This window comes from Somniosus microcephalus, chromosome 1 (assembly GCF_052327205.1).
Source record: "Somniosus microcephalus isolate GS21.2 chromosome 1, FLI_Smic_1.0, whole genome shotgun sequence".
Classification (NCBI taxonomy): Eukaryota; Metazoa; Chordata; class Chondrichthyes; order Squaliformes; family Somniosidae; genus Somniosus; species Somniosus microcephalus.
This window is the reverse complement of record NC_140987.1, coordinates 219907008-219929934: the sequence shown is the minus strand read 5'-3', so window position 1 is coordinate 219929934 and position 22927 is coordinate 219907008. Positions and strand designations below refer to the sequence as shown.

At 43.5% G+C, this 22927-nt stretch overlaps 1 protein-coding gene across 2 annotated transcripts in view; it reads left to right on the top strand.

The window, feature by feature from the left end:
- The first annotated feature begins 669 nt into the window (after positions 1-669).
- Positions 670-22927, top strand: part of gfm2 (GTP dependent ribosome recycling factor mitochondrial 2) — a 56003-nt gene continuing 33745 nt past the window's right edge. The window contains exons 1-9 of one of the 2 annotated variants that reach the window (XM_085990415.1): positions 670-788; positions 1208-1265; positions 1876-1921; positions 2496-2593; positions 4975-5100; positions 8740-8828; positions 9460-9548; positions 11290-11350; positions 14109-14300. In XM_085990415.1, the coding sequence (XP_085846541.1) occupies positions 726-788; positions 1208-1265; positions 1876-1921; positions 2496-2593; positions 4975-5100; positions 8740-8828; positions 9460-9548; positions 11290-11350; positions 14109-14300 (822 nt within the window). In that variant the 5' untranslated portion in view covers positions 670-725. Of the gene's footprint in view, positions 789-1207; positions 1266-1875; positions 1922-2495; positions 2594-4612; positions 4682-4974; positions 5101-8739; positions 8829-9459; positions 9549-11289; positions 11351-14108; positions 14301-22927 lie in introns of those variants that run through there. The other variant, XM_085990424.1, reaches the window with a different exon arrangement.

Below are 22927 nucleotides of genomic sequence, written 5' to 3'. Positions count from 1 at the left end.
GGGCAGAGGAAACGCTTCAGGGACACCCTCAAAGCCTCCTTGAAAAAGTGTAACATCCCCACCGACACCTGGGAATCCCTGGCCCAAGACCGCACAAAGTGGAGGAGAAGCATTCGGGAAGGCGCTGAACACCTCGAGTCTCTTCGCCGGGAACAAGCGGAAGCCAAGCGCAGGCAGCGCAAGGAGCGCACGTCAACCGAAGCACCCCACCCACCCGCCCCTTCAACCACCGTCGAGACTGTAGGTCCTGCATTAGACTCATCAGTCACCTGAGAACTCATTTTTAATGTGGAAGCAAGTCATCCTCGGTTCTGAGGGACTGCCTAAGAAGACAGTATGAATATTGATATCTGCTAAATTTGAGATGTGATCTGTGGATGATTGTACCGTATGGGGTACTGAGCCTAGCTGAAGATTGGTCACTTTTGTGAGGTATGTTTGGTCTGCTCTTGTCTGTGGAACTGTATACCAGCATTTTACATCATCAGAAGAAAAGGCAAGAAAATTGGAAAATATAAAAAAAAACTTAAAACTGACAAAATTCACAGTGCAGTCGAGTTGAACTGTGATTTCTTTCCCCAAATAATTTGCTCGTTACCTGGTTCTGTACTACAAAATTCAGTGTTATAATGTTGGAAGTCTGTGTTGAATACACATTAGGTAATTAATGTTCTTTGCTCTTATAGATTTTTATATGAAGATTTTGACCAATAACAAGGAGGAAAATGAGGTGGTTTGTGATGGAACTGCCGCTAATTGGGATTCGTTTGTCCACTTCACATCATGTGGTAAAGATTAACATTTTAAATTGACATGGAAGCTTTTCTAATGATGTCTATTAGCATTGAATTTACGCCATAGAAAGACCCCATTCAGCTCACCATGTCTGTGCAACGCTAGCTCTTCAACTAGAGTTGTATATGCTAATTGCATTTTACTGTCCTTTTTCTTATCCTTTTAAATCAGCATTTCTCTTTGCATTAGATTAATTGCTAAAATCTTAATGTTTCAACTCCCATTCAGTCAGACACGGCGCAACACAGAGCAACCACCCAGTGATCATTGTTGGAGTGTTATAATGTGCATTAGAAATAATTGCAAGCTCTGATAGTTTAAAATGTTACAACTATGTTTAGTTGGGATAAATAAGGCAAAGGTACTTTCCCTTACAATAAGCTTTGAGCTAATTGATTGTTTGTACTTTCAGTGCCTTCCGTGCTGCTGGTTCAGGGTTGCTCATAACAGGAGGTACAGCACTCTCCCAGGTAAGTTAATATGCAAATGCCTTAGAGTAAACGAGGATGGCACAGATATGGTTGTAATTTGGTCACAAGATAGATTTGGATGAAGAAAGCCTGTCAGCCTATTTCTTCTCATCCTTCCAGAATATCAACCCTACCATCGTTCCATTACAGAATCCAGTTCAGTGTCTTGGCCTCAACCACAACCCCAGGCAACCAGTTTCAGCTGTCTGTCACCCTCTATAAGGAACTGCTTCCTGATAGTGACAAAAATAGCATTTTTGCCTTTTTACGTGTATATTTCTTGTACATGTGTCTTTTAGAAATGAATCAGAATTTTACAGCACAGAATAAGGTGGTAACAAGGTTGTAAAAAATATTTCTGTAAATTGTTATTTGTAAATAGCTATTTGCGATGCATGCTTTTTCTGGAGAATTCCACTAATTTGTGTTTAATTTTAAAGCGCAAGAAGTTGTCAACTGTCCACTTTTCCTAATGGGGTTGAATGGTTATGCTGACTTTTTCTGTACTTGTCAAGGATAATTAAAGCCTCTGTTTCTTATGATGTGTTTAGAGTTAATCATTGAGCATATTAATGCAGAAATATGAATTCTAGTTTCCATTGCTTTGCAGGTGATATTAAATCACTGCGCACCATTATTAATCCAGACATCTCTAAGTAAGTATGGACTCATTCATAACAAATGCATTAAAACAATTAAAATAAATGACTCTATAATTAACACAAAACTTTTGTGTATTTATAGAGGACCAAGCTTTGTTTGTAAATTATATATTTTAGCAGTTTACTCACAGGCGCTATCCCTTGCACAATGTTATGATTTACATAGAATCATAGAATGATACAGCCTTGTATGCGGAGGAACACAACTAGTGCTGCTGCTATGTTTCATCACATAGCGGCAGCTCTTTTACCTTCTTTCTGCTTGCCTGCTGATTTAATTGTTTACTTTCTAACTTGTCCATATAAGAATTGTTTACATTTCTTGAGGCAACACTATTTTGAAGCTCAGTGCAGTTATTTGTGACGTATGCTTACATTCCAGTTTTGTTCACAACTTGTGGTTCATGGTAACCTGTTTATAGGTTTCTCTATCATTCAAATCTACAGAAAAGAACAATATTGTCATTCAATGACTGTATAATAAAAGTGATTTTCATCTATGGCTTTGCAGCCAAATATTTTTAAAGGTAACAAATTTTCAACAAAACAGTGTCTTTTATCCTTTTAGAATACGGAACATTGGGATCATGGCTCATATCGATGCAGGAAAAACCACAACCACAGAGAGAATACTTTACTATGCAGGATACACTAGGGCACTCGGAGGTAAGGATACACTCTCTCTTTCTTTTGCTGAAGCTTCATCTCATTGTGACACAATCTAAAGCGTATGCTAAGAAATTCATTGGAGATGAGCAACATGAACATTTCGTAGCCCGCATCTCCAAAAATATAGAATCTGAAATGTAATGCTGATCCTGTATATTCTATTGTGGGTAATTCACTCACGTGCTGGCCATTTAGTTAACTGAATTTCTATTTTGTTGATGGATGGTATGTGATTTATGTTCAATTTCTCTGTGTATTGACCTTGGATGTTGTTTCTGTGTTTGGGGGAAAAAAATCACCTTAAGAGACAATTTTAAGGTACTGTAATTGGCAAAGGAACCAGAGGTGACATTAGGGGGGAAAAATCACGTAGCGAACTGTTATGATCTGGAATGCACTGCTTGAAAGAGTGCTGGAAGCAGATTCAATCGTAACTTTCAAAAGGGAATTGGATAAATACTTGCAGGGGGAAAATTTTGCAGGGCTATGGGGAAAGAGCCGGGGAGTAGCACTAGTTGGATAGCTCTTTCAAAGAGCCGACACAGGCACAATGGGCCAAATGGCTTCCTTCTGTGCTGTATCATTCTGTGATTCTAATAGTTTATGTGCTGCGTGCTGGGTGGGTTGATGAAACAATTCCTGCATGTGTGCTCTAAAGTTTACTGAGTGACTAAAACAAGTGTTACTTTCAGCAACTAACTGTCCTATTGAATATGTATCATAAATAAATGTAATTGTGAATAATTTATACTGATAATTACCAATTTAAAATAACTAGGGTGCTAATTCCTAATCATCAACCATTGATCATCATTTCATTAACTTTATAGTTTAATCAAGTCAGTAATCCTTAGCATAGATGTTGACTGTAATAGTGGTTGTTTTCCGCCATGACATTGCTTCCTACCTGTGCACTTACTTACACACACACACACACACCCACCCCGTGGCACAATAAGGCTACCCTCACTAACTCTACAATATGGTATAAATATATTAAATGAGTGGAAGTGATTGATAGAACAGTAATATTATCGTAGTGCACTGCCGATTTAATTTATTTGACAATTGCACTTGGGGATTGTGGCATTATCTAACCCCCTCAATTAATTTATTGATGTAATAATTCCTGAGTTTCACCTGTTCTCTTTTCCCCCTATTTTAAACTGTTCCATCTACTGCCCTAGCCAAGAACCGATGAAACCTGCCTATAGAGAGCAGTTGAGGCTAAAAGTTTAAAAAGTGGAGAACTCTGGAAGGTATTTCACCTCCTGAGTGTATTTAATAATAACTTTGTGCTGAGTGCCCCTGATGGCTCAATCAGATTATCCAACGTGTAGTCAAGTCATACAGACCAGGAAGCTCGCTGAATCATGCTCAGTCTGCAAAAATTAGCTGTTCTCAGCCAGGATAGCATTAAGTGTGCTGTAATTAGCCTTCGGACCTCTGATTTAGAGAAGGGGAAAGATCATGGTTTACAGTCCTCACTGCTATCTAGCAATCGCATAAGCATGTGTGACTGTCATGTGAAGATAGGATTGGGCTTGTCTGTAATTGTCCCACCCCCACGCCGGGTCCCTGCAGTAAAATAACCGATCAATACTCACTGCCAGGGCTAATACATGAATAATGCTGATTTGAACAAGGCACCAGAGGCCAACAGACTCCATAAAACCAGAGCCCAGCAAAGGAATCAATGCTTTCAGGACAAGAGGAGAAAATTAGCAACAAAAAAATACTATTACTGGCTGGAGCTTATCAAATGTGAAAATTCTATGATGTCAGATACACTATAATACATTGAACAAGTAATTAAACTAATGATTTATGATGGCAGGGTAGAACAATGCACAACATTAGCAGCTGATGGCAGAGAAAAGTCACAGCCCCAGGGGAAGTATAAATGGGAAGTAGGATTAAATCGTGTGTAAAGGTTTATATTCTTAATCTTTACTTAGTTTTGATGAATATCTTCTTTGCTTCCTTTTTGTGTAAACTGTCTGAAATGGCTGGCAGGTGACATGCTTCTAGGCTTTTGCTAATGTTGCAGTGTAAACAGGTGTGAAGATTTGCAGAGTGCGTCAGGTAACTCATCCTCCATTTTACTAATGTCTCCACAGCATCTTCCCTCTTGTAGCATGATTAAATTTAGAAAGTCAATTAGTTTGGAATTTGGATGTAAACTCGTGGCCTGCCAATCCTGTCACAGTGTACTGCAGCAATGATCCCCTCTAATATATATAATTGTAGGATTTTTAAATGAACTCTTTCTGGAGTCATGGATAAGCGTTCCTATTACATATGCTGTAATGTAATTGTGAGTTGGGCTCCATTTATATGAAAATACTGCAGCGCAGAATCTTCTACTTTTTATTTAGATGTTGATGACGGGGACACGGTGACTGATTTCATGGCACAGGAGCGAGAGCGTGGGATTACCATCCAGTCAGCTGCTGTCACTTTCGACTGGAAAACCCATCGGGTCAATTTGATAGATACACCAGGTAGGCAACAACAACCCGGGACACTCAACTTCATGGGTCACTGGTTCCATTAAAAAGAGAGATTCTTTTTTATTCTTGTAGATTAATGGACAATACCCCCACCCAGAGTACATTCTGTGCCCTTGCTACTCTCAGTGCTTCTTCCAAATGGTGTTCAACATGGAGGAGTACTGATTCATCAGCGGAGGGAGGGCGGCAGGTGGTAATCAGCAGGAAGTTTCCTTGCCCATGCTTGACCTGAAGCCATGAGACTTCATGGGATCCGGAGTCAAGGTCGAGGACTCCCAGGGCTACTCTCTCCTGACTGTATACTACTGTGCCGCCGCCTCTGGTAGGGACAGGACATACCCAGGGATGGTGATGGATAGGCTGGGATATTGGTGGAAAGGTATGATTCTGTGAGTATGACTATGTCAGGCTGTTGCTTGACTCGTCTGTGGGATAGCGCTCCCAATTTTGGCACAGGTCCCCAGATGTTAGTGAAGAGGACTTTGCAGGGTCGACTGGGCTGAGTGTGTCTTTGTCGTGTCCAAAGCCAGTGGCGAGGTCCGTCCAGTTTTATTCTTATTGTTTTCTGTAGCGGTTTGGTACAACTGAGTGGCTTGCTAGGCCATTTAAGAGTCAACCACATTCCTTCCCTAAAGGCCATTAGGAACCAGATGGGTTTTTACGACAATGCAGTAGTTTCATGGTCACCATTACTGATACTAGCTTTTTATTCCAGATTTATTGAATTAACTGAATTTAAATTCCCCAGCTGCTGTGGTGGGATTTGAACTCACGTTTCCGAATCATTAGTCCAGTAACACTACCACTATGTTACCGTAACCCTGTGACACGTAATTGTACAGTATTTTAAAAGCTGGAGAAAACACTGAGGAAAATTAAGCACTCAACTGTAGGCATTTATGCCGTCCAATGTATTCCTGAAGGAGAAGGCACTTGTTGTAAGACAGAATTGCAGTTTTATGTAAGATTGTTTTAATGGGGCACTGTTTTTAAGAGAAAGACTTCTGGAGATTTTGTGGGGCGTATTGAGGTGGGGAAAATGCTATTTTTGTCATGACAGTGCCACAAGCATAGAACTGACAAGTACTAACTCAATGGCCCAGAAATTCGGGTCGGGGGCTTCCCGTGGGTGTAAGCCCCCGACCTGCACTTGCCTACCGCGCCGGCCGTTGAGCTGTGGGCCCCTGTGGAATTGCGATCCTGGGCCTCCTCCAACTGCCGGCGCACAGTGCTTGCGTATCTCAGGGGCACAGTTAGTTCGAAGCGTCCCCTGGGATCACGTGGGCCATGGAGAGCCAATGGTAGCAGGGAATGCTTCATTCATAAGTTTGACAGGAAGACCTGTCAAACCTATAAATACTGTAGAGTCATAGAGTTATACAGCACGGATAGAGGCCCTTCGGCCCATCGTGTCCGCGCCGGCCATCACGCCCTGTCTAATCCCATATTCCAGCATTTGGTCCGTAGCCTTGTATGCTATGGCATTTCAAGTGCTCATCCAAATGCTTCTTGAATGTTGTGAGGGTTCCAGCCTCCACAACCCTTTCAGGCAGTGAGTTCCAGACTCCAACCACCCTCTGGGTGAAAAAGTTCTTTCTCAAATCCCCTCTAAACCTCCCGCCCTTTACCTTGAATCTATGCCCCCTAGTTATTGACCCTTCTACTAAGGGAAAAAGCTCCTTAGTATCCATCCTATCTATGCCCCTCATAATTTTGTACACCTCAATCATGTCCCCCCTCAGCCTCCTCTGCTCCAAGGAAAACAAACCCAATCTGCCCAGTCTCTCTTCATAGCTGAAGCGCTCCAGCCCTGGTAGCATCCTGGTGAATCTCCTCTGCACCCTCTCCAAAGCTATCACATCCTTCCTGTAGTGTGGCGACCAGAACTGCACACAGTATTCCAGCTGTGGCCTAACCAGTGTTTTATACAGCTCCATCATAACCTCCTTGCTCTTATATTCTATGCCTCAGCTAATGAAGGCAAGTATCCCATATGCCTTTTTTACCACCTTATCCACCTGTTCCGCCGCCTTCAGGGATCTGTGTACTTGCACACCCAGATCCCTCTGACCCTCCGTCTTGCCTAGGGTCTTACCATTCATTGTGTATTCCCTTGCCTTGTTAGTCCCCCCAAAGTGCATCACCTCGCACTTTTCCGGGTTAAATTCCATTTGCCACTGTTCCGCCCATCTGACCAACCCATCTATATCGTCCTGCAGACTGAGACTACCCTCCTCGCTATTTACCACCCTACCAATTTTTGTATCATCCGCGAACTTACTGATCATACCTTTTACATTCATATCCAAGTCATTAATGTAGACCACAAACAGCAAGGGACCCAGCACTGATCCCTGTGGTACCCCACTGGCCACAGGCTTCCAGTCACAAAAACAACCTTCGACCATCACCCTCTGCCTTCTGCCACTAAGCCCCAAAACATCACTAAATCTTCAAATAATTTTTTTTTTTTAAATCACATTTTTAAAATGAACTATAAATTACATGAAATAATTTTTAAACAATTTAAATTTTTGAAAAAAAAGTTTTATTTTCTAATGGGGCTAAAAAATAAACTTGCCTTTCTTTAAAGTATTTAAAAATAATAAACCTGTGGGGAAAAAATGTTTTAATTTTAATTAATTCACCACTTACCTTGTAAAAAGCAGGCCTTGTGACTGCTTTTTACATGTCTAACTTCTGGAGACTTACCTTCCCGGGAAAACCTGCATAAAAATGTAAGTTGATGCGCACGCGCTGCCTCCCCTGCGCACGTGTTCCACCTCTTAACCCCTTCTTTCGGGGGAACGGAAGTGCCGGTTTCCCGCGCATGCGCGGTGCATGCACAAAACCGGCACTTCCATTGGGCTTACGGGTGAGTACCCCATGCGTACTCACCCGTGGAGACCCGAATTTCTGGGATGACTTTAAAATGAAGCCTATTTCAATGACACACTTCAACAGTGACTATGCTTCAAAAAGTACCTCATTGTGGGAGCGCTTTGGGACAACCTGCAATAGTGAAAGGCACTATATAAATGCAAGCTATACAGGTATCTGACATGTTTATTAATTATAAATGTCTGAACTGAAGCTGAATGAAATGTAAATTTTCTGGGTAAAAAGGGAATCATTCCCTTTGCAGGGTGCAAATGATTCTGTTCAATCTACCTCACTTAAAAATACCTGAGAAAGAAACATATAATGGAACCTCCATTATCTGCCTGCTGGTGGATAATGGAAACTGGTAATCAAGACTTCACAGCAATACCCTCGACATGGAAACAACTCAAATCTAATACAAATAAGTGAAATTAATCATTCCCAGGATGTGAGGTTAAGAGTACAGATAGTGGAGATTGCAGTGTAAAGGCACAATTAAGGATTTGTACCTCATGAATAAAGTAGCCAGTTCTGAGAAAGGGATAAAGAAATACATGATGCAGAAGGGGTCTAGTGGGTTCAGTTGATACAATTTTTTTTATTTTTAAAGAAAGTAATGTACACAATTTATGCAGGATATTATTTGCACCCCCCCCTCCCCACCTCAATTAACTTTCTTTTGCTCAGTGAATCATGTTTTATACACCTAAACTAAATTTAACTTTAGTGAATCTTGCATTTTGTCAGGTCACGTGGATTTCACTGTTGAAGTTGAACGCTCTTTGCGAGTACTTGATGGAGCAGTGGCGGTATTTGATGCTTCTGCTGGTGTGGAGGTGAGCGATATTTTCTTAAAAACAAATGTCACTTTAAGCGCACCTTTCTAAAAGTCAAGCATACAAATAATTATTAGTTTCTGGTCCTTGTTTGCTTGCCTTACTTTCAAGATGGGAGTGAAAAATTGAAAATTAACAGTTCATGCTGTTGTACTCTTCCATGGAAGCTGGTAATCTCTGATCCTTGCATGCCTAGGAAAAGTGCTGTATTTCTTTCTTTAATTGCTAATATTCTTCAATCTTGGATATTAAACTAGTTAACATAAAATGTACCTATGCTATTGAATTGTAAAGTTTGTGTGTTTGGTTGTTTGAATACTGAAAGTACTAAAACTGGCTGACAACTTCACTCCTATGCAACATCTTTGTATGTGCACCCCCCATGTTATGTATTTATGATTAGTTTAAAACATAATTGAGTAAAAATAGTGGTTACCCAGTTTCATCCTACTGGTGTACTTCTACTGTGTAACTGTAATCAAATAGATATCAACGATACAGGAGCTCTTATTATCCATATCTCTCAAACTTAGTCTGATAAAGGGAGCACAGGCTGCCCTTTCACGTTAACTGTATTGCACCTTAAGCACTTGGTCTTTCCTTAACATACACTGGTGCCATTTGTGTTTAGGCACAAACCCTGACAGTGTGGCGACAGGCGGACAAATATCATGTTCCTCGTATATGCTTCTTAAACAAGATGGATAAACCCAGAGCCAGGTAACATACTCAGCATCCACAGTAAGAAGTTGATGTCTTTTCTTTCCTTATTTATTTTCATGATGGATCTCGGTGCAGGGGAAAAAGAACACGTTCCTATTTTGGTATTCAGTCTTAGTTAGCATCTAACACTCCCAGCGAGGTTTACCATAATAAACTGGATATAAATCAAAATCAAAATTGCCTCTAACCTGCTGCAACAACATGCCTCAGCATTAAAATACCAGGAAGTACCTGAACCAAATGGATACACATTAAAATCCTCAACGAATTGAGGAAAATAAAGGAAGCTCGAGTCAATATTTTTAAATACAGGGTTGTGCTTATGGACTGGTGGATAAAAAAAAAAAGACCTGAATGGGGGATTATAAACTAGTTAGTCTAACATTAGCACTGGGCAAAATACTCAAGAGCATCATATGGGATGCAATTAAGATTTACTGTAACAGCATATAAGAAGTCGCTATAGATAGTTTTAGAAGCCATAGGGTTGATTTTTCTGGCTCTTGCACCTGGGAGCGGAGCATTCCTGGGGTGCAAGGTTCAGTAAAAAGAGGTGGATAACCACATTACCAGGTCAGCACCCCATTAATGCTGCAGAAGGCACACCCTGACCAGCATTTAAATGAAGCAGGAGAGGACATTCCCAGCCTCACCCCCCCCCTCCCCACCTTTCTAATTTCCCAGTGGCAACACTTGCTGGGCATCCAAGTGCAGAAATGCACTGAAAAAGCTGATGCTGTGGGCTGCCCTAGAACCCCCGCTGACTGGAGGGTCTACAGCAGTACTGGGAGCAGGCTGAAGATTTGAAGGTAGGCCACAGTTTGTATTTTTTGCCCCTTCCATCCTGCCCAGTGTGCTGCTCCTGGTTAATGACCTGGGAGAGGGGGCCCAAGAAAATAGCCCCAATATGTCCTGTCTTGAGCATAGAATAGAATCATACGGTATGGGAGGAGGCCATTCGGCCCATTGTGCTTGTGCTGGCTCTTTGAAAGAGTCCCACTCCCCCTACTCTTTCCACATAGCCCTGCAAAATGTTCCTTTTTAAGTATATATCCACTTCCCTTTAGAAAGTTACTATTGAACCTGCTTCCACTGCCTTTTCAGGCAATGCATTCCAGATCATAATGACTTGTTGAGTAAAATATTTTATCTTCCTCTCCCTCCTGGCTTTTTTGGCAATTATCTTAAATCTGTGTCCTCTGGTTATCGACCCTCCTGCCTGTGGTTTCTCCCTATCTACTCTATGAAATCCCCTCCTAATTGTGAACACCTCTATTAAATCTTCCCTTAACCTTCTTTGCTCTCGGGAGAACAATCCCAGCTTCTCTAATCTCTCCACATAACTGAATTCCCTCATCCCTGGTACATGTAGTGGAATTCTTTTGAGGTAGGTCACTAAATTAGGGAATGAGGATTATCTAGTGAACATAATTTAATTTTGAATTTCAGACGTCATTTAGTTCTGATGAAGGGTCCACACTTGAAACATTAACTTGTCTATTCTCTCCACGGGGAGATTCTGACTAATCTGATGATTGTTTCCAGCATCTTCTGTTTTCGTTTTAGATTTCCAGCGTATTTTGCTTGATGAGAACTTTCATTTTGTTCTAGTTTTTATAGAATGCCTTTGTATGTGTGCAGTCTTAACTATACATTCCTAGCCACAATTGTGTTTGTGATTGACCGGTTGGTTTTGGAGTTTTGTTGGGGGTAAATATATTGTCTCTCTTATCTGCAGTTTTTCTTATTCCATTGAAAGCATTAAACAGAAGCTGAAAGTAAAGCCACTTTTGCTGCAGGTAAGTTTTAACTTCAACCTGTAAAATAAAAATGTACTGTTTGAACATGTCTATGAAAAGAATATCATATTTGTCATTTGGGTATTTTTCATAAGTAATGAAGCATGCCTTGCAACATAAGTAGTAGTATTAGACTTGCTTATTTCAGGGCTTTTTGAGTAGTTTTTTCAGCATCTTTCCTAATTCCATGCTTTTACTACTTAAATTGGGGCTTCTCAGTTTCACACATTCGTCTGCTTTTGCCGAGGAGGAAGGATGAATTATACTGCAAACCATTGGTACTGATGAAACTCGGTCTGCAACCACTAGAGGGCTCACTTGTCTCATTCCACTGTTTTCCCCCCGAGTTGGCGCACATCTCAAATTAATCATTTTGTAAATCTGGCTGCAGTTCGTCTATAAGATGGACAGAAACAGTGACAGTGAAAAACAGTAAATACTGCATTCTGGACTACTCTATGGCTAACCTTTTGTAGTTACAGCTCTAATTCTATGAAACAGTTGGAATTTATGTTCTGACTGTGTAACAGCCAATAAAACAGCTGTCGTTTCCCAGCCCCTGCACTTGCTTAAAAATCCATTCCATTTCCTCTTTTTTCCAGTTCTGACGAAAGGTCATCGACCTGAAATGTTAACTCTCTCTCTTCACAGATGCTGCCTGACCTGCTGAGTATCTCCAGCATTTTCTGTTTTTATTTCAGATTTCCAGCATCTGCAGTATTTTCTTTTTGTCCTAATATTTTCTAAATGTATTCTCTAAAGTATTCCATAATATTTTTGTGCTTTTGATAGTTAATTAGCTTACTTGAGGAAAAAAATGGAATCTTAATTTTAACAAATTACCACTTTTTAACAGTATTTGGTAATCTATTGCTATTGAAACGACAGCTGTTTTATTGGCTGTTACACATTCAGAACAAAAATTCCAACTGTTTCATAGAATTACATAGAATATACAGCACAGAACCAGGCTTACATAGAATATACAGCACAGAATCAGGCTTACATAGAATATACAGCACAGAACCAGGCTTACATAGAATATACAGCACAGAACCAGGCTTACATAGAATATACAGCACAGAACCAGGCCATTCAGCCCAACCAGTCCATGCTGGTGTTTATGCCCCACTCGAGCCTCCTTCCGCCCTTCCCTATCAGCATAACCCTCTCTTCCCTTCTTCCCCATGTGCTCATCTAGCTTCCCCTTAAATTCATCTGCAATATTCACCTCAACTATTCCCACATTCTCACCACACTCTGGGTAAAGAAGTTTCTTCTGAATTCCCTATTTGATTTCTTGGTGACTATTTTTATATTGATGGCCTCTAGTTTTGCTCTTTCCCACAAGTGGAAACACTCTCTCTGGCTGGAATTTTAATTTGGAGGTGTGTAGGGAGCGGGTATGCTGGAAAGTGATCGGGAAACCTGGGAGAACGGGTCGGTGGGTGCCCGATTGCGGGGTGTTGGCCCGAGACAGGAACACTGCATCCAGCAGGTAAGTGGAAAGGCACTTACCTCTTGGATCCGGCAGTCATCGCCTCCCTTTAGCTAGGGGGGTTCCCTGAGGCCTGGGAAACCCGCCGCCCACTGTTAAATTTAAAATGGTGGATCACCATGAGGCACGCAGCTTCATCATTATTATAATGCGAGTGGGTTGACTGCCCGCCCCCGCCCCCCCCCCCCCGTCACTGTCCCAACCTGGAAGTGGGCGGATTAGGGTCGGGATTCAGATTTTTAGCTCTTTAACCTCCCACCTGACCCCAACCCACCTGTTTTTTGAGTTTAAAATTATCACCTCTGTTTCTACACTATCAAAACCTTTTATGATTTTAAAGACCTCTATTAGGTCACCCCTCAGCCTTCTCTTTTCAAGAGAAAAGAGATCCAGCCTATTCATCCTTTTCTGATGGGTATAACCTCGCAATTCCGGTATCATCCTTGTAAATCTTTATTGAACCCTCTCCAGTTTCATCTGTGATTGTTTTCTTCTAGTTGTTTGTCTCTGTTTCATCTGTATATTTTTTCCTAGTTGAACTCATATATATTTTCATACAGAGACGGTGGGCACGTGATATATAAACCCCTGATATGATTTCTTTATGATATATACTTATACTATGCAACCAACATTGCCTCTAAGCTGTGCGGCTGCACAGCTGTCTGCCGATCCCGCGCAGCCCGGGACCGACTTTTCAAATGTAAAATTTCGCGCATGCGCAAAACTTTGGGCCGCACTGCCCGTTAAAGGGAACGCACACCCAAAAAAAAAACATTAGGGGGAACATTGTATGCAACATCTTGATAGTTTCATTAAGATTTTGGAAAGAATAAATAGAAATAGAAATTATTATGCTGCATAAAGTCAACAGCATAACCCATTAAGTTAATAGGGTAGATTTTCCTGGGTTTGCACCTGGGAAAGTTGGATTGCCAGAGCATAGTAAATACCAGAAAATCGGGCTGGTTGAGTAAAGGAGCCTGGTTGATTTTCTTTTTGTTAACTTAATGGAGGAAAATCAGACGGTTTCCTTTACAGGCTTGATTTTCTGCTGTGCCCAGTGAATCCAGTACACTGAGTGCAGACCCAGCAATATCTACCCTCGCATGGCAGGCTTCCTACTTACCCTTTGTTCAAAATTTATTTGAACATTGATTTGGGACCGATTCGTTTTAAACACTGTAGAATCTGATTTGTGACTGATCATAGTGACATATTTTGTATTGTTTTCTTGCGGTATTTATTCTCTGATTCCAGCTGCCCATTGGAACAGGGAAGACCTTTATGGGAGTAGTTGACCTTGTCACAAATGAAAAAGTACTTTGGTGTCCAAAGTCCACTGATGATGGTGACGACGGCACAGTCTTCAGCCGAGATCCTTTAATGCCAACAGATGGGCATGAATTTTTAAAAGAAGCCAGAGATGCAAGATACACCCTCATAGAACAAGTAAAGTTTTAAAATAAATGCTTACCGCATTTAATAATCTACACCATACCCATATGTAAGAATAACCTATATATGTGTAATCTTGATGTTGTTTAATTTACTTTCTAAGATTTTGTGAGGTTATGCTAAGACATTAGCAGATATTTTTGTGGATGATCACAATGACTTTAAACGCTATTTTAAAACAAGGGAAGAAATTTACAATTTTACTCTGAAATAATGCAACATTCTATAATGTGCTTGCAGGGACTCAAGCCGTTAATAGGTATATAGGAGCATACAACAAAGGACAGGAAAAGACCAACTATCAAGCCTGTCCCATTCCAACATGGTGCAACCCACATGCACCATCAACGCACTCCTCTTCAGTCACGCAATTTTTCCAGAATACAGGGAAAAACATAGTTCAATTTAGTAAAAAAACTCAGTGATTCTCTGGCCATCCCAAGGCAATCAAACAAGCTCCAGGAGACCCAAGGACTGATATTACTAGTGTCGGTCTATAACTCAAAATTAGTTCCACTTACAGGAACATGTTGAGCTCCCTTTGGGAGCCTGCAGCGAATCCACACTCACCGCATATACCAGCAGCCCATTCCACAGGTTGATGACTCTCTGCAGATACAAGTAATTCCTGGCACCTAACCTAACTGTGCTGAAGTCCCCTAATTCTCTCATGTCTATCTAACTCAAATAACCTGTTCACATGGACAGAATCTAATCCCTTCAATATTTTAAAGACTGCAGTCGTATCCCCGCAAAGTTTATGCTTCCCCAGAGTTAAAAAGTCCTAGTTCCCTTAGCTTATCATGATTATTAAGGGTCCTTAACACTAGGTACTGTAATGTATATACCTTAAGGGGGGGGAACTATCTTTTACAGCTCATGTATACTGCAGTACCGGCCGTGACCACACCTGTATATAGCACTGAGTAGTAATCTGTACAGATCAGTTCCCGTGTGAGCCACGTTGAGTAAACACCTGTTGTACCGTTCTCCTGCAGTCTGTGTCTTATTATACACAGACACAACATTGGCGACAAGGCAAGTTCAAACCTACCTGCAACTCTGCATCACCTCCCGGGGATTCGTTCCTGGAGATCAGTGGATTGGAGGTCAAGGCCAGAGACTCGGGCGTCGACCACGGGCAACCGCCCAGTCATCCAGCAGAGACTCGAGAATTGCGGGGGAGGCTGTTGAGAGCCAGGCTTGGCTTTCCAGTCGAGGTGGTCCAGCGAAACGGGCTGGCAACAGGTAGTGCGCAGACCCTTCCCGGACAGCGGCGGGCTAGAGCCCGACCGAGTGGCACAGCAAAGGGCCGAGCAGCGTCGACGGGGGAGAGAGAGAGAGGGCAGAGCGCACAGGGCGCAGCCGGTGTTCAGGGGCCGAGCAGCCATTTTAAACCACACCCAAAATGCCGAAGAGTGGCAGTATCACCGCGTTTGACAATGAAGTCGAAGATTGGACTACATATGTCGAACGAATAGAGGTATACTGCAAGGCAAATGAGGTGTCAGATGACAAGAAAGCGTCGGTATTGTTAAATTTAATGGGTGTAAAGACGTATGGTTTATTACGAAATCTAGTAACCCCAACGAAGCCAATGGAAAAGAGTTTTGAAGACATAGTAACGATACTACAGGAACATTTAAACCCCACACCGCTGCTGATAGCAGAAAGATTCAAGTTGCACAAACGGAACCAGCATAAGGATGAAAGCAATGCTGATTATTTAACAGAACTGCGCAAACTATCGAAACACTGCCAGTTTGGAGCGGGACTGGCAGATACCTTAAGGGACAAGTTTGTGTGTGGGCTTCAAAGTGAAGGAACCCAGAAACGGCTTTTATCTGAAAAGGACCTTACGCTGGAAAAGGCTTTCAGCATTGCGGTATATGAAGCAGCAGCACGGGGCGCTGCAGAGATACAACAGAGACCGCAAGAATATGGCACAAATGAAATGTCATATAGAACAGAGAAGTGCTATCGCTGCGGCAGAACAACACACGACCAGAATGATTGCTGGTTCAAAGACAAAGTGTGCAGACAGTGTGGAAAAGTAGGACACATAGCACGAGTCTGCAGGTCGGGAAAGAAAACCAGCAATAAGAAACCTACCAAAGAAAAGTACAAGAAGGTACATAAGATGACGGAGAATAGTTCAGACGAACAAAAGAGTGATAACGACTCCGAAAGCAGGGAACTGAGTTGTCTGAAACTACATAATGTGATCACAACGGAGGATCACCGAACCATTTGGGTCACTCAAGATAGCAGGAGTCCAGGTAAAGATGGAATTGGACACAGGATCAGCCCTAACAGTCATAAACCAACGGGACTACGAGCGGCTATTCTCACACATACCCTTGAGAGACAGAAAAATTATTTTGAAGACGTACACGGGGCAAAAAGTCTACCCAAAGGAAAAATAAGGGTGACCGTTATATATAATGGTAAGGAAACACCAAAACTAGACCTGTATGTATTGCAAGATGGAGGACCACCATTACTGGGACGTGAATGGATCCGGAAAATACAACTGGATTGGCATTCCATACAGGCACTGACTGTGGCTGACAAAAAGGATGACGACGTCACACCTGGGCGACTGTCAAAGATCCTAACTGACGCGAAAGAAGTGTTCCAGCAAGGACTCGGAACACTAAAAGGCATGACAGCGACGATTAAAATTGAAGAAAACGCAAGCCCAACATTTTTTAAGGCCAGACCGGTACCTTATGCGATCCGCCCAGCTGTCGAAGCAGAGCTGGAGAGTCTGGAACGTTCAGGTGTACTGTCCAAGGTAGACTGGAGCGAGTGGGCTACACCCATCGTCCCTATGATGAAAAGGTTCGCATCTGTGGGGACTTTAAGGTAACAGTGAACCCGGTCCTTCACACCGTACAATATCCACTTCCGGGGATTGAAGATATTTTCGTCTTGCTATCTGGAGGGAAATGCTTCACTAAGCTTGATCTGGCCCAGGCGTATCTGCAAATGGAGGTAGAAGAAGCATCAAAAAAATACCTCACAATCAACACCCATAAAGGTCTCTACCAATACAACCAGCTGGTATTCGGGGTAGCATCAGCTCCGGCTATTTGGCAGAGGGCAATGCAACAAGTCCTGCAAGGGATCCCAGGGAGCCAGTGTTATTTGGCCGACATCCTGGTCACGGGCGAAAATGACAGTGATCACCTTGCCAACCTGGAGCAGGTGCTCACTAGATTGCAGGAATATGGGTTCCGAGCTAACCGCCCCAAATGCGAGTTTTTTAGAAAACAGATCTTGTATTGTGGCCACGTTATCGATAAAGAGGGGTTACATAAGTCCCAGAGAAGATTGAGGCAGTAGTCAAGGCTCCAAGACCGGAAAATGTGTCACAACTGAGGTCGTTCCTCGGGCTGGTAAACTACTACCATAAGTTCTTGCCAAATTTGTCTCCAATACTACACCCACTGAACACCCTACTGCAAACTGGGGTGCCATGGAAGTGGAGTGACGAATGTAGACGAGCTTTCCAGAAGAGCAAAACACTAATCACATCGAAAGAGGTATTGGCCCATTACAACCCGGCATTACCAATTCGGTTGGCATGTGATGCGTCACCCTACAGCATTGGAGCAGTGCTGTCGCACAAATTCTCGGACGGCTCAGAGAAGCCAATAGCCTTTGCATCACGATCACTAACCTCAGCCGAGCGTAACTACGCCCAGATTGACAGGGAGGCCCTCAGCCTAGTGTGGGGAGTGAAAAAGTTCAATCACTATCTGCACGGGCAGAAATTCACCTTGCTGACTGATCACCAGCCTCTTGTCTCCATTTTTAATCCGAAGAAGGGCGTTCCGGTGATGACTGTGCAACGACTACAAAGATGGTCACTTTTTCTAGGGGCGCACCACTATGAGATTGAATATAAGGGCACGAAACAGCATGGAAATGCTGATGGGCTATCATGCCTGCCACTGCCTGCTACGGAGGAAGCACCAGCAGTGGATCCTGTCGAAATATTCCATTCGACTATAGTTGAATACCTACCGGTAACTAACGCTTGTATCGAAAAGGAAACCCGAAATGACCCGACACTGTCTCGGGTATATGATTTGACGGTGAAGGGATGGCCAACACATGGCGACTCACTGTTGCCAGCATTCTCGACAAGGAGAGAACAGCTGTCAGTGTGCCGGGAGACCTTGATGTGTGGATCCCGAGTGGTAATTCCACCCAAATTAAGGGATAGAGTGCTCAATGAGCTTCATGAGGGTCATCTGGGAGGGGTAAAAATGAAAAGCCTAGCCAGGGCTTATGTGTGGTGGCCGGGAATCGATAAACAAATCGAGGACCTGACCAAGAGCTGCTCAGGATGCCAGAAAGTCCAAAATGCACCACCACAGGCCCCTCTACACCCATGGGAGTGGCCCTCATCTCAATGGCAACGGGTGCATATTGATTTTGCTGGTCCATTCATGGACTCAATGTTTTTAATAGCCGTGGATGCGCACTCGAAATGGCCTGAGGTCATCAAAATGTCCTCCACCACCACGGAGAAAACTATTGCAGTCCTACGGACCATTTTTGCCAGGAATGGCTTGCCAGAACAGATTTGCTCTGACAACGGACCACAGTTTGTGTCCGAAGAGTTCCGGAGGTTCTTGAAAAAGAATGGGGTAAGGCATTACACATCCGCCCCGTATCATCCAGCTACAAATGGATTGGCTGAGAGGTTCGTACAAACCTTTAAGAAGGCAATAAAGGCTATGTACAATGACAACATTCCGCTGCAGCACAAGGTGGACAATTTCCTGTTCGCCTACCGGAATGCGACACATGCAGTCACCAACCAGGCACCAGCCATGATGTTCTTTAACCGAAGGTTAAGATCTCGCCTGGATTTGCTGGGACCAAACGTACGAAGAGATGTTGAGAGTAAGCAATTGCAGCACATCCATGAGAAGCCAACAAGGAGCTTCAATGTAGGGCAACCAGTCTTGGCCCGCGACTACCGAACAGAATAATGGCAGCCAGGAATGATATGCACACGGCAGGGCCCACTAATGTACACAGTGGACGTTGGGGAGAGCATCGTGAGACGCCATTCTGACCAGATCCTAGAGTCACAGGAACAAGTCAACCCCATGCCTCGCCCATACGTACCTGGTGATGAACCCGACGTACAGGTCGCATCTACCCCAGAAACAGTAGCATCGGAAGCTGATGAACCAACCGACGACAGGGGGCCAGAATCGCCTCCGCACCAAAAGCAAGACACTCGGGAAAGGCGCTATCCAGAAAGGATCAGGAAGCCTCCCCAAAGACTGAATATATAAATAGACTATTTTCAGCTAATGTTGCATGTTAAAAGTGTTAATTGTAATTAGTTTGATATTTAATTGTTAAATGAGTGTTATGGTACTGTTAATCTAAAAGGGGAGGAATTGTAATGTATATACCTTTTAAGGGGGGAACTATCTTTTACAGCTCATGTATACTGCAGTACCGGCAGTGACCACACCTGTATATAGCACTGAGTAGTAATCTGTACAGATCAGTTCCCGTGTGAGCCACGTTGAGTAAACACCTGTTGTACCGTTCTCCTGCAGTCTGTGTCTTATTATACACGGACACAACAGGTACCAAATGAATGGCCATCCACTGAATCTTTTCCAGATACTGAATAGTACATTTAAAGTGACAGCACAAATGGAAACATGCATAAAACATGTCTAAATTCAATTTGTGCTTGAAAGATTCTGATTTCTATTACTGTTTTTTGATTTGATGTGATTTATACTACTGCGGTCAGTTGATACTTGTCTGCCTTTAAGATTACTCTGATGGAGTTCATTTGGAAACATTAGAAAATGCTGATGTGGTTTATCATAAAACCTGCGACTCGTGACCTGCTTGGCGGGAAAAAAGTTACCAATTTCCATCAGAGGGTTGCACAAACTACTGAGTGTAGCCAGGGCTGACCCAGCCATCATAAACTCAAGAGCGTTTTATTAATGCAAAAGAATAATTTCCATATAGACTTCGAGCTAAGGGACGAGAATGAAAAATAGTACAAAAGCATTTTGAACAATATAGAGCCCTAGTTCTGATAACTTGCAATCATGTTAAAAGAACATTTTGAACAATATAGAGCCCTAGTTCTGATAACTTGCAATCATGTTAAAAGAACATGATTACGAAGTACTGTAACACAGGCTTGGCCAGTTTTGCATTCCACAGATAGCATATAACAATGGGCCTCCTTTTGTGCCGTAAATTTCTATGATTCTATGTAACCACTCAACCATTGGTGGCCGTGCCTTCTGTTGCCTAGGCCCTAAGCCCTGGAATTTCCTGCATAAACCTCTCCGCTTCTCTTTCCTCCTTTTAAGATGCTCAAGACCCACAGCAATGTGGTTGACTCTTAACTGCCCTCTGAAATGGCCTAGCAAGCCACTCAGTTGTAACAAACCGCGCCGAAAAACAATAAAAAGAATGAAAACGGACGGACCACCTGGCATCGACCTCCGCACCGGCTACGGACACGGCAATGGCACACCCAGCCCAGTCGACCCTGCAAAGTCCTCCTCACCAACTTCTGGGGACTTGTACCAAAATTGGGAGAGCTGTCCCACAGACTAGTCAAGCAACAGCTTGACATAGTCATACTCACAGAATCATACCTTTCAGCCAATGCCCCAAACACCTCCATCACCATCCCTGGGTATGTCCTGTCCCACCGGCAGGACAGACCCACCAAGGGTGGCAGCACAGTGGTATACAGTCAGGAAGGAGTGGCCCTGGGAGTCCTCAACATTGACTTCGGATCCCATGAAGTCTCATGGCTTCAGGTCAAGCATGGGCAAGGAAACCTCCTGCTGATTACCACCTACCGTCCTCCCTCAGCTGATGAATCAGTATTCCTCCATGTTGAACACCACTTGGAAGAAACACTGAAAGCAGCAAGGGCACAGAATGAACTCTGGGTAGGGGACTTCTATGTCCATCACCAAGAGTGGCTCGGTAGCACCACTACTGACCGAGCTGGCTCAGTCCTGAAGGACATAACTAACTGCCAGTCTGGGCCTGCGACAGGTGGTGAGAGAACCAACACGAGGGAAAAACCTACTTGACCTCGTCCTCCCCAATCTACCTGTCGCAGATGCATCTGTCCATGACAGCATTGGTAGCACTGACCACCGCACAGTTATTGTGGAGATGAAGTCCCGTCTTCACACTGAGAACACCCTCCATCGTGTTGTGTGGCACTACCACTGTGCTAAATGGGATAGATTCAGAACAGATCTAGCAGCTCAAAACTGGGCATCCATGAGGCGCTGTGGGCCATCAGCAGCAGCAGAATTGTATTCCACAACAATCTGTAATCTCATGGCCCGGCATATCCCTCACTCTACCCTTACCATCAAGCCAGGGGACCAACCCTGGTTCAATAAGGAGTGTAGAAGAGCATGCCAGGAGCAGCACCAGGCATACCTAAAAATGAGGTGCCAACCTGGGGAAGCTGCAACACAGGACTACATGCATGCTAAAAAGCAGAAGCAGCATGCTATAGACAAGGCTAAGCGATCCCAAAATCAACGGATCAAATCAAAGCTCTGCAGTCCTGCCACATCCAGTCGTGAATGGTGGTAGACCATTAAACAACTAATGGGAGGAGGAGGCTCCATGAATATCCCCATCCCCATCCTCAATGATGGTGGAGCCCAGCACGTGAGTGCAAAAGACAAGGCTGAAGCATTTGCAACCATCTTCAGCCAAAAGTGCAGAGTGGATGATCCATATCAGCCTACCCCACTATCACAGAAGCCAGTCTTCGCCAATTAGATTCACTCCACGTGATATCAAGAAACGGTTGAGCGCATTGGATAAAGCAAAGGCTAAGGGCCCCGACAACATCCTGGCTCTCGTGCTGAAGACTTGTGCTCGAGAACTAGCCGCGACTCTAGCCAAGCTGTTCCAGTACAGCTACAACACTGGCATCTACCAAACAATGTGGAAAACTGCCCAGGTATGTCTTGTCCACAAAAAGCAGGACAAATCCAACCCGGCCAATTACCGCCCCATCAGTCTACTCTCAATCATCAGCAAAGTGATGGAAGGTGTCATCGACAGTGCTATCAAGTGCACTTACTCTCCAATAACCTGCTCACTGATGCCCAGTTTGGGTTCCGCCAAGACCACTCGGCTCCTGACCTCATTACAGCCTTGGTCCAAACATGGACAAAGGAACTGAATTCCAGAGGTGTGGTGAGAGTGACTGCCCTTGACACCAAGGCAGCATTTGACCGAGTGTGGCATCAAGGAGCCCTAGTAAAACTGAAGTCAATGGGTATCGGGGAAAATGCTCCACTGGCTGGAGTCATACCTAGCACAAAGGAAGATGGTTGAAGGTCAATCATCACAGCCCCAGGACATCGCTGCAGGAATTCCTCAGGGCAGTGAACTAGGCCCAACCATCTTCAGCTGCTTCATCAGTGACCTTCCCTCCAACATATGGTCAGAAATGGGGATGTTCGCTGATGACTGCACAGTGTTCAGTGCCATTCACAACTCCTCAGATAATGAAGCAGTCCATGCCCACATGCAACAAGACCTGGACGACGTTCAGGCTTGGG